General features: G+C 36.7%; 1 protein-coding gene across 2 annotated transcripts in view; it reads right to left on the bottom strand.

Annotated features, from left to right (window-relative positions):
• Positions 1–10936, bottom strand: part of cratb (carnitine O-acetyltransferase b) — a 47795-nt gene extending 36859 nt beyond the window's left edge. Inside the window, exons 1-5 of one of the 2 annotated variants that reach the window (XM_051872843.1) lie at positions 10453–10936; positions 9998–10213; positions 9267–9385; positions 8762–8815; positions 8297–8462 (exon numbers count right to left, since the gene is read on the bottom strand). In XM_051872843.1, the coding sequence (XP_051728803.1) occupies positions 8297–8462; positions 8762–8815; positions 9267–9385; positions 9998–10213; positions 10453–10503 (606 nt within the window). In that variant the 5' untranslated portion in view covers positions 10504–10936. The remainder of the gene's footprint in view (positions 1–8296; positions 8463–8761; positions 8816–9266; positions 9386–9997; positions 10214–10452) is intronic. The other variant, XM_051872842.1, reaches the window with a different exon arrangement.
• Positions 10937–13116: the final 2180 nt, after the last annotated feature.

Genomic DNA, 13116 nt, shown 5'->3' with positions numbered 1-13116 from the left:
TGTAAGCAAGTAAATACAGGAGAATTATGGTAAAATCATTTAAAAGTGCCACACTTCCTACTGCCAACAGGTGGCGCTTTGACCATAACTGAATATCATCAGGCCAGGACTATTATCAAACGTGAAGTTTGGAGCAGATCGGACATTGTATGCCTGAGTTACAACAACTTCCTGTTTCGTGGCGTTAATTGCATACATTAGCACTTAGCTAAGTGTTGCATGATTTAACGTGTTTCTAGCATGTTTGGTACTTCGTGGCATATTGAGATGAGTTTCTGGTTTTGAATTACAGTGTGAAGCATGCCATTTCCTGTTGCCAGCAGGTGGCGCTACGACTAACTGAATATTGTCATATAGATGTCTTTAGGCCAGGACTCTTATCACACATGTGAAGTTTGACGCACATCAGACATAGTATGCCTGAGTTACAACAGCTTCCTCTTTCATGGCGAAACATCAGACTTTGTCAGGCTGCCATGGACACACCCTCCAACGAAAACTCAAGATCTTTGATATTTATCATCACTAAGGTCTTAAGATTAGACTGACAACATATGATGTTGATCTGGTTAAATCTTTATGAGGGGTTAATCACAGTGTAAAACATGTCATTTCCTGTTGCCCACAGGTGGCGCTATGACTGTAACTGTATATTGTCATGGAGATGTCTTCAGGTCACTACTCTAATAAAACATGTGAAGTTTGGGGCAGATCCGACATTGTATACCCGAGTTACAAGAACTTCCTGTTTCATGGCGAAACCACGGACACGCCCTTCAGTGAAAAATCTAGATCTTCGCAATTTAACGTCGCAAAGGCCTTTAGATTAGACTGACCAAATATGACGTTGATCTGATTAAAGCTCTAGGAGGAGTTCATTAAAGAACAACATCTAGAAATGGCAAGTTAATTCAAAATATCTGACTTCTTGTTCAGTTTCAGATTTTGCTCCAAGAGACTTTTTTGTAGGTATTGGGCTGTTAAACGCGTGTACCAAATTTCAAAATCTACATGAAATGTAGCGCGAGGGGCACTTCATTAGGTGGCGCTATCGAGCCATTTTGCCCCGCCCAATTCTGAAACCCATAACAGACGTAAATTTTCACTACTTCTGCGTGTGCAAAGTTTCATGAGTTTTCGAGCATGTTCAGGCCCTCAAAAATGCGATTCACTTTGGAGAAGAAGAATAATAATAATAAACAGAGCAATTCAAACAGGGTCCTCACACTTTGGTGCTCGGGCCCTAATAATAATAATAATAATAATAATAATAAACGGAGGAAATCCAATACGGTCCTCGCACTTTGGTGCTTGGGCCCTAATGAGATGTTTTCACCAAATTTGACATGATGTATGGGCTCACTCTGAAGACACATAAAAAAAAAATGGTGGGATTGTGCCTCTCGGCGGCGCTATAATAGAATAGACAGCAGAAGGTCTGGACGTATCGCACCTTTCATTGGCCAAGGACCGCCCAAGAGGACGTTTGACTGACATGTAAAGCAAACCAATCACAGTTCGTTTTGCTCATCGTCATGTTTAGGGGCGTAAACATGTAAAGTCGATGTCCTTACAATAACAGACCGGCGTGCATCTAATAAATTATTCATTCAAAAATGTTGTGTAAGTTTACTGCAACAGTGGAGCCTCAAACTTCACATACGTTTGAAACTCCAGCATTTAGTTGATCCTGATATGCACTCATTGTCACAGTTGTAAACACGCCAGAGTATCTTTGCTGTATCTTTGCACTGCTTTGCCCTATTGACACCAAACTTTGCACGTTTAGTTGTCACCTTACTCTGACCACACCACATAAGTTTGGTCACAGCAGATTCAGGGCAACATGCCCAGTCAAATGATATCCAATTTTCCCATATCGAACATTTTGGCCGTTGGCCATTTTGAATTTTGTGCTAAAATGCTGTATTTTATAAACACATTAGCATATCATTACGAAACTCGGTATAGGTCATCAGCACAATGCCTTGAAGGAGCCTGAGAAGTTTCGGAACAGCGCCACCTAGTGGGAAAAAAAATGTATATGCTTATAACTTCAGATGTGGTTGACTTATTTTCACAGGAGTCATCTCCTTAGACTCCTGAATCCTTGCCGAGTCCAACAATACCAAACATGCTAGGTTTCGCCTTATGGTTTGTGCGACATGGTGATTTAGCACTTGAAAAATGATTGTGAATATCTTCAAAACCGTTAGTCCAATCGAGACGAAAACAGCATAGGAAACACAGAACCTAAGTTGGTTAACTGAAAGTCACTGCCCAAATGTCAAAATTTTGATAGGAAGTGGCAAAAAAAAAAAAAAAAATCAAAGTCACCCATGGGTCATTTTTTATGTTCTCATACATATAAATGTCTAACTCCGTAACAAAATGAGATATTTTCACCAAATTTGACACACACATGTATGGGCTCACTCTGAGAACACATAAAAAAGTGGTGGGATTGTGCCTCTTGGTGGCACTATAATTGAACAAAACATGAAATTGCCATTAACTACAATACAGTTTTATGATATAAAATGCTGTATTTTATGAATGCATTGATGTACCATTACGAAACTCCGTATGTGCCATTGGCACGATGCTCTGAAGGTACTCAATTTTTTTTTTTTTTTTTTTTTTAAGACAATTGTCACCAAAATTGAATCATATCATCCTCAGACCATGCCGGCAAAAAGTTATGGATTTTTTAGGCAAACTTTGCGAGGGTCATTGTCATCTCACTCTGACCATACCACATTAATTTGGACACAGAACCATATAATGGTTGAAAGTGTTGAACCAGTAAATCTTTATTATTGACTATATTTATGATTTTTCGCTATTTTTGATCTAAACAATCTTAATAGTCTTTAATTGCTCACTGTTGCAGTTGGTCTGATGCTCCAGACATGTTGGCATGACTTGTTGTTTCTTCTTTGTGCTTGGCCCTGTAATTGCTGGTTGCAGCTATATTTATTATTATTATTGTCATTATTATTTGTTGCTTTTACTGTTGGTCTATCTGTTACAATTATCGCTACTCTCTGGTTTATATTCTCTGGTTTAGATGCTTCCACTCCCACACCTAGACACACTTAAATTCACACACACACACACACACTCACAATACACATACATGAGTTATCAGAATTAGCTTACAGTTAAACCAAAATTTATTCAGAGACCTTGTACATTTCATTCATTAATACAATTTATTCACTATAGTTTAAAAATATGGTAATAAAATATGACAAGATCTCAGAGTTAAACTGTGTCAGAAAAAAAAAAAAATCTTAATTATGTCAGATAACACTTCAGGTCAAAGTGAATAATTTTTGGTTCCAAATATTTATCAATTTCACTGGTAGTCCACTGTTTGAAGAATTTTTGGGTATATGTCACAGTTTGCTTTATTTTGCTATCCTCACTTACATAAATGAACTATAATGTCCTGCACCCACTAGTAAAAATATATCAAATATATCAAAAATGTCTGAATAATTTTTGGTTTGACTGTATGTTGGCTGTATGTAATAAGGAAAAAAAAGTCTTTAAAACCTTGACAATAGCAAAAAAAATTTATTACCTTTTGCTCTAAGTGAATTAACTATTGTGTTTCCACAGCTTTTCAACAAGAAAAAGTATGATGAAGAATTAGGGCTGGGCTAAATTATTATTTTTTTCATAATAATTGACCAATTCATGATATCGATTTCGATTTTTTTGTTTATGTTTAACTAGTCAACTTAACGTAACTACAATATGATTCAACATTTTCTTTATTAACCATCTGGTTAAAAACGTTATATTCCAAGTACACCACACCTGAAGTCAACATGCTGTAAATTGCGCTGACTAAAAACATATGAGAAACATCATGAGACAGGAGAGACTCTTGGACATTGCAGCAGTAGGCTACTGAACATTGAACAGCCCAATCATGTGGATTGGATAAAAAAGTAAATCACATTGATGCAGTGCCTGGTGGACACTGTTTAGCCCGTCGGGCACGCAGGGCATATTAAATTATTATTTTAATAATAAAAGTAGCCTAAATAATATTACAATTAATTTGCCCTGCAATAATTTCATAGCGAATCACTGCATAACTGATCGATGCGCTGCGAGAATAATAAAATATTAGTTAGATAGCTTACTTATTTCAAAAACTTGTTTAGCACAAAATACTTCTCGATTCACAAGAGAAATATTAAGAAAATAAATTAGATTTATCTCTCATCATCTCTAAGACAATATGCGCTGTTAATGCAGCAACAGATGCCAAAAGCTTGTACAGTTTTTACTTGAAGTTTCTGTAGTGAATAATTGGCTGCCGTTTGAGACTTTTTCACCAGCATAACTCTCATGCAAAGTTTGCACGTTGCTTGTGATATCCACTGGCTCACCTTCATGGTTTAAAATGGAAATATTTTAAATATTGCGATGTGGCATTTTTCTTTATCAACAATTGCTCGCAAAATGATGGACACGTGATTCACATTTTGTGCCCGTTTTTTCTCATTTTAACAAAATTAAGTAAATTATTAAATAAATGAGTAAATAAACAAGTAAACTTAAACTTCTTTTAAGTTTACCAGAATTATGGTGAAATGTCACCCACGTATGTGTGTATACATACGTATGTATATATATATATACACACACACACACACACACACACACACAGGTGCTGGTCATATAATTAGAATATCATCAAAAAGTTGATTTATTTCACTAATTCCATTCAAAAAGTGAAACTTGTATATTATATTCATTCATTACACAGACTGATATATTTCAAATGTTTATTTCTTTTAATTTTGATGATTATAACTGACAACTAAGGAAAATCCCAAATTCAGTATCTCAGAAAATTAGAATATTACTTAAGACCAATACAAAGAAAGGATTTTTAGAAATCTTGGCCAACTGAAAAGTATGAACATGAAAAGTATGAGCATGTACAGCACTCAATACTTAGTTGGAGCTCCTTTTGCCTGAATTACTGCAGCAATGCGGCGTGGCATGGAGTCGATCAGTCTGTGGCACTGCTCAGGTGTTATAAGAGCCCAGGTTGCTCTGATAGTGGCCTTCAGTTCTTCTGCATTGTTGGGTCTGGCATATCGCATCTTCCTCTTCACAATACCCCATAGATTTTCTATGGGGTTAAGGTCAGGCGAGTTTGCTGGCCAATTAAGAACAGGGATACCATGGTCCTTAAACCAGGTACTGGTAGCTTTGGCACTGTGTGCAGGTGCCAAGTCCTGTTGGAAAATGAAATCTGCATCTCCATAAAGTTGGTCAGCAGCAGGAAGCATGAAGCGCTCTAAAACTTCCTGGTATACGGCTGCGTTGACCTTGGACCTCAGAAAACACAGTGGACCAACACCAGCAGATGACATGGCACCCCAAACCATCACTGACTGTGGAAACTTTACACTGGACCTCAAGCAACGTGGATTGTGTGCCTCTCCTCTCTTCCTCCAGACTCTGGGACCCTGATTTCCAAAGGAAATGCAAAATTTACTTTCATCAGAGAACATAACTTTGGACCACTCAGCAGCAGTCCAGTCCTTTTTGTCCTTAGCCCAGGTGAGACGCTTCTGACGCTGTCTGTTGTTCAAAAGTGGCTTGACACAAGGAATGAAACCCATGTCTTACATACGTCTGTGCGTAGTGGTTCTTGAAGCACTGACTCCAGCTGCAGTCCACTCTTTGTGAATCTCCCCCACATTTTTGAATGGGTTTTGTTTCACAATCCTCTCCAGGGTGCGGTTATCCCTATTGCTTGTACACTTTTTTCTACCACATCTTTTCCTTCCCTTCGTCTCTCTATTAATGTGCTTGGACACAGAGCTCTGTGAACAGCCAGCCTCTTTTGCAATGACCTTTTGTGTCTTGCCCTCCTTGTGCAAGGTGTCAGTGGTCGTCTTTTGGACAACTGTCAAGTCAGCAGTCTTCCCCATGATTGTGTAGCCTACAGAACTAGACTGAGAGACCATTTAAAGGCCTTTGCAGGTGTTTTGAGTTAATTAGCTGATTAGAGTGTGGCACCAGGTGTCTTCAATATTGAACCTTTTCACAATATTCTAATTTTCTGAGATACTGAATTTGGGATTTTCCTTAGTTGTCAGTTATAATCATCAAAATTAAAAGAAATAAACATTTGAAATATATCAGTTTGTGTGTAATGAATGAATATAATATACAAGTTTCACTTTTTGAATGGAATTAGTGAAATAAATCAACTTTTTGGTGATATTCTAATTATATGACCAGCACCTGTATATATACATACATATTATATATATATATATATATATATATATATATATACACATACACACACACACATACATACATACGTATATATTATACATACATACATACATACATACATCAGTGGCGTTTCCTCCGAGGAGGCAAGGGAGGCAGTACCTCCTCAAAAAAAAAACAAAAAAAAAAGGATGAGAAAATAATCCATATTACATATAAAGCAACACAAATATTACAAATTACGACATTAAAAACAGCGCAAGTCACTCATATTTCGAAAGGAACACTGCCCAACAACGACAGCAGGAGTCATGCCTCCCTTTCCACTCATAGAAAACCATTAGACCCCCAATAGCGTGCGGTGCGTTTTGTGGGGGGTAATTGAGAATGAATGGGGGAAAGTCACGTGACAGGAGGCAATGTCTCCATCGCGCCATGACTGGATGTAATTGGTTATGATTGGATATGATTGGTTTGTGCGATAAATCCCGCCTCTTGTTTACGTGCACGTTCCGTGCGTCAGTTTGAATAAATAAATGATGGCGTCAATGGGAAGACTAATTGAAAAGTAAGTAAACAGATCACCCAGTTAGATATCACCGCTTTATTTCATATCAAAATCAAACTTGAAATGGACTGAAAACATGATTTTTAGTGCAATCAGCTTGGTGAAATTAAAAATGCATCTTCGTGTCTGTGACAGACGGTGTTTACGAAGCATGACTGATGATCCAAAATAGCCTAAGTTGACTATTAAAAAGAAACACATCAATCAACAAATAAAATATATTGTTTAAATTGCTACAGCCTTTAGTTATTATTGGAATTTTGGAACGAGTGTAGAAATGCTTAAAACATTAACTTGATGAGATTGACTTGGTTTTGATAAACAGAACATTTATTACAATACATTGTTAATTTAAAATTACAAAATAGAATTGTATTTGGTTTCTTTTTTCTTTTTTGATGTAATGTAAAGTAATGTTCATTTAACAAGGAAGATGTGTCAACGTTAAGAGTAATGCACATGAATTTACATTTGATTCATAAATAAATAAAAAATGTGCCTCCTCATTTCAGACCACCACTGCGCGCCACTGATATATATATATATATATATATATATATAATATGTATATAAAAAATTATTTTACTTACAATTCTCATGTTTGTGATTTTTTTTTATTCATTTTGTAGAATATTTAAATCAATATATATTCAGAAACAGGTGCATATAGGCTGCTACCATTTTATTTTTTTCTGTTCAACTTTTATTAAAATGCAGATCAAAATAGAAGACTACTTGATATTGTTTTTAAAACAGGAGAAATCACTGCCTATTCCAAATTTAAGGGATGCAGTTTCATTTTTTCGTCTGCAGAACAAAATGAATAGCATAAAAAAAAAAAAACATTTAACTTGCAACATTAACTTAGGAATAATAAAATACAAGAAATAATGTTTGACAACATTACAAAAATAGAGATAAATTATGTCTGACAGGGAATGCATCTTTTACCACAGTAGTCGCATACATTTTTTGAACCGTTTTAATTAAAAATTAAATAGGCTGTAGGCTAACGACTATAGAAAATATTTCATTCATGCTCTTGCGTGTCTGTGTGTGTGTGTGTGCGTGAGTGTGTGTGTGAAAATAGACACAATCGACGTCTTAGCCATAATACCTTTAGAGTTTTCCTTTAACTATTTTAACTAACATTAAAATAAATAAATAAATTAAAGTAAAATAAAATAAAATAAAATAAAAATGTGTATGGTAACTTTGGGGCTATGCAAAATATATCTGGCAACTTCCTAGTTTTATCATTTGCCATTTTTTTCTGGATATTGTCAATAATCTGACTGTTGAAATCAACATCGGGGCACTTGGGAAATATTTTTGATATCCTATTGCCCCTGCCCTGTCCAGATATGTGACAAAAACAAAGACATATGGAAGTTGTAGAATCATGACTATATATGTTTTGATCATATCATCTTACGAAATTTAGGTTACCTGGTAGTTCCTGACCACAGTAATGTGAGCTGGGCCACGCCGTGGACGTCCGTAGTGAACCACGTGGTCATGTTTGGGTCCTGGGATTCGACAGGAGGAGAACAACTGAGGAAACAATTCCATACATAGTGGCTGTCCACGCATATACTCTACCGCTAGCTTCCCACTGGATGATGGAAGAAAGACAGCAAAAGAGAGCAAAAGAGGACAAGTGGATAGAAATCAAGAAAAAAAGATAAAGAAAATCATATGGAGGTACTGTACAGACAGCAACAGTTTGATATATTCAAAAATAATAGCATGATATTAATCTCTGATGTTTGGCACTACTTGACTGAAACATGCAGACAAGCATGAGTTCAAGGTTAGTGATTAAATTAGCTCAGGTGCTTGGACATGAATGTGTAAATGCCACTGTACTGTAATGCTGTCCATAGACGCCAGACATAAATTAATGAGACAAACCTGTCCACCTTAGCTTTGAAGTCCAACACTCCTGCAATTAACTTTGATGCAAACCTGCACAAGAAACAATATAGACATATAGATATAAAGCATATATTAATTAAATATGCAACCCTAATACTCTCTTTACATTTATGTATTTTGCAGGCACTTTCATCCAAAGCGACTTACAAAAGAGGAACAAAGCAATTTGGCAAAGAGCCAACAATATTTGTAAAATATACAATGCCAGGTTTATTAGACCATTGGATTAGGAAGCAAGCTGGAGAAAAGAAGAAATAGAGAAGACAACAGAAGATTTTTTTTTTTTTTTTTTTGTGTAAGTGCATTGGTTTAAAAGTGTGGGGTGGTTAAATGATGATATATCAGATAAAACAACTTAAATGCTTTGAACTTACTGTCCAATAAATTATTTTAGCACAATTTGACATTTATATGGTTCTGTAAGGGTGTTTATTTGAGTGAGTGAGTGAGTGTGTGTGTGTAGATTTTGGCTGTCACATACACTAGTTGACCTCTCCAGTCTGTGAAGTCACGTTTAGGCAGAGAGATGGCTGGATTTGAATGCACTGCCAAAGGCTGCCTGCACTCCAGGTATGCCCACTGCACCCACCAATCAGAGATCTGCATAAAGTAAAGACACACAAAACACCAGATCAAACCAGCTTGCTAGTTCACCTTAAAAAGTATACACAATCAGAGTCAAAACTGCTGCAAAAGGCTATGATGCCAAAAATTGGGAAGTTCAATAGGTTTTGAGAAACTGCCAGTGGGTGCTTAAACCCATAATTTAATTGATTCTTGATTCATTTACAACTACTCTTACAATTCCTCCATTCTTGCATCCTTTCATCGCCTACTACGATGGAAGAGTTAAGACAAAGAAATAAAATGAGGATTCACAATTTATGAAATGAAAGGCCCACATTATGTTTTATGACATTTAAAAGTTACGCTATAAACACTGCCAACATGACCCTTAGTAGTGCAGTTGCAGTACCACCGTACTATACTGTCCCAAAATCATGATATTACTATGATATTTTGTTATATAGCCATGAATAATCAGAATAATGCCCCATGGTATTTCCATTGTACTTCAAGAATACCATGTGTCCATTGTGAATGTCCAAAGAAAACTTGCCACTACTAGATGAAGATACAATTACTATTTTTGTGCATCAACGTGTGAAAACGGTACATTTAAACTGTCGCTGTATTTAGTGCTATTCTCACCCAGTTGTGTGAATGCTTTGCTCGTTTGATCAGCTCCCTCTGCAGTTTTTCGCCTAGACCTCCAGAGCAGCCAAACTTCTGCACGATCCTGCGGGTGTGTTCGAGCTCATCTGCCGGTAAGAGCGGCTCCAGAGCCCTTAGGTAACGCTGCAGCGTCTGGCCGAGCGGTGGCACCGGCTGCGGCGGAACCGATGAGTGGGCCTGTCTGAGCACGGCCTGACGAACGTGACACATGATGACTGAAAGTGAGGAGCTTAAGGAGTTTTCACTTAAAATATACTTAAGAGTCACTTCTCTTATACGTTTTGTAAACCCCCTCTACTCTGGAGTTAGAGAAGTTTACATCTGTATATTAATAAATAAATGTTTTATACTTCATAACGTCAAACGTGCATGTGCTAACCCACAACATAAGCATACTTAGAATTATATGCACAATACTACACAACACTTACCCTGTGCATTAATAAAGAGCATATTCTTGGAGGTATTCTCTCTAAAATCATTGTTCTACGCTGTTCGTTGCTCACGATGAAATAGCAATCTAGTAATTAAAGCACGAACGTCACGAAGACTCTGAATCGTCATCAATGATATTACAAGAACTAGTTCTTCTTCGGCCGAAAACAAAACGGCAGTGAACTATTGTGACAGTTGAAGTGTTCAGTCTGTTAAGAGTCGTCAAAGTTCGGCTGAAGTTCGTGATCTCCAGCACGCACTTCGGGTGTGGACGCTAGAACACGTGTGCAGTGTTTAGTGTGTACTGCCGTATCCTTTCGTATATGTGCGCAAAAACAACTAGCCAAGGCTTATTCAGATTCTTTTTAAAGACGTTTGTACATAGCCTACTTTGATCGGAAACATGGACTTAATTTGTTACAATGTTGCATTTTCTTCTTGGTTCGATTCGCTTTAACAAGGCAACATACCTAAATGTTTATGTAAGTCACATGAGAGTAAAACTGTCCTCTTATTGGTCAGAGTTTCCTCTGCGTCATCATTCAAGAAGGCATAGGCTTGGGCTGCGTTCCATTCCAATTTTAGACACGCACTCGTGAACTTACCTAAACACTTCCCCTCGGCGGAATCACCGTCGCCATTTGTGCGTTGCACTTCGTGAAGTGGACGAGGGAAGTTTATATGGACAGACCCTCGTCCCCTCGATTTTGACCGAGGGAGCGATCGAGTGTACTCCGATGAACACTTCAGGCAGCTCTACATCCCACAATTCAACTTGTAACATCACAGCAGATCACGAAAATTAAATCGCATAATAGCGTATAATATTATCAAAGAATATACACTAACAAGAAGCGACACTCAATAGAACGTTCCATTGCAACACCGGCGCCCAGTAGCAGCCCTGCGTTTCCGCCATTTTGGGGTGAAAGCGAGTCGGCAGTCCACTAGTTTGTATGGCAATATCAGCTGCTTTGTTGGAAAAAAAAAAAAAAAACGTACATTAAAGCTGAAATCCAACCTGAATGATGATAACACAGAATAAAATACTATCACTAGTGATCATCAAATCCTTTTAACAGTTTATTTTACAGACTTTGTTAAGTCTTTTTAACTTTTTTTCACAAAACCTTTGCTTTCTAGAAACCCAGTCAGTTTGGGTTAAAATTCTTTGAAGTTCAAGTATTAGCATTATAAACACTGAATTAATACCAACATATGAAATTAAATTAAGGCCATGCATCAAAAAAATTGGGAATGTTGGACAATAAATATATGAATATAACAGCTTGATTTTGCAGTGTTGTCTAATGTCCATTGAAGCAAAGTGTCCAAAAGTGGGAATTATGCAATATATTTCAATTCAGAGATACTATTATTACTATTACTCCACTAGGTCTGAAATATATTGTTCGCTGCAAACATGATGATCTTAAATTTATTAATTATTAATTTACTATTAATAAATGTGTAAAGTTGCATAAATACTCAATAAAGTAGGCTAACTACGTTACCTCAGATGGATGAATGGTTGGATTCCACAACTGGTAAAATAAAACATAGATAAGACAATACAACATTTACTGTAGGTGCCATACAATTTACTGGTGACTTAATTTAAAAAACTGTTCTATTGCGCTTCTGATTTGGCAGTGAAATTCGCCGATTTTGGGTGCGTAAGATGTGAATAATTCTATGGTCCAGTTAGTATTTTCACCCCATAATGGCGGCTGCGCTACCGGAGCGCCATCTAGTGGCTGTTACCCAAAAATTATCAAAGTGTCGCCTCTTGGGTTCTATACTCTTTGATATTATGTTGAGATTCAATCGCATAATACTTGTAGCTACCTTATGTTCACAGTCAAAGTTTACAATTTATATTTTGTTTCATTTGTGTAATTTTATTTTTCTCCAACAGCTCATATACCTATAGAATTTTATATATTTTCTCCAACAACTTATAAGCATATAATGGTGCATAAAACAAATTCATAAGTACAAAAGGTGTTTGAATAATAAATCAGCTCATTGGTGATCAGTGATCATTGGTGCGTTTCATTTAAACCTTATGCACGAGTTCCATCAGTAGTGGGCGCTCGTGCAACGTAAGCGAGCGAGCGACACTGCGCGAGAGAGACCGATGCACTGTCCAAATACCAACACTTGCGTTCTTTGCACTTGACCATTTGTCTACTTACTTGACCTATTTCCTGTATTTGGCTCAAGTGTTCAAGTGTGCGTTAAGACTGCAAGTGTGTGTAGAACTTTTGATTACCCGATGGGACACATGTAGTCTTGCATGGGGGTCCTTGTTGTTTTAAAGGAATTAAATAATTATTAAGTAATATATTAGGTAATGTATTAAAAGGATTAAGGGAATAAATAAAAGTAAAAATTGTAAAATAAGTTGTACTGCATGTTGTGAAGTAGGCCTAATCAATTTAAACTATTTGCAAATAATATTTTGTTTTAAAATATGGACACGTTCACTCTTACTGATATCTGATATGTTGGAAACGCAAAACGTTTCTTGTCTCGTCACATTCAAAACAGTGACATTTTTAAAAAAAGTTGAGTTGTTTGCATCCCTGAATATTACTCTCAGATGTTCAGCATTTCTCTGTAAAACAGTTAAATATTAAAAGGGGGGTATCACACAC

Source organism: Ctenopharyngodon idella, chromosome 19 (genome assembly GCF_019924925.1).
Source record: "Ctenopharyngodon idella isolate HZGC_01 chromosome 19, HZGC01, whole genome shotgun sequence".
NCBI lineage: Eukaryota > Metazoa > Chordata > Actinopteri > Cypriniformes > Xenocyprididae > Ctenopharyngodon > Ctenopharyngodon idella.
The sequence above is the reverse complement of the archived record's forward strand: the minus strand, read 5'-3'. Positions and strand labels throughout refer to the sequence as shown.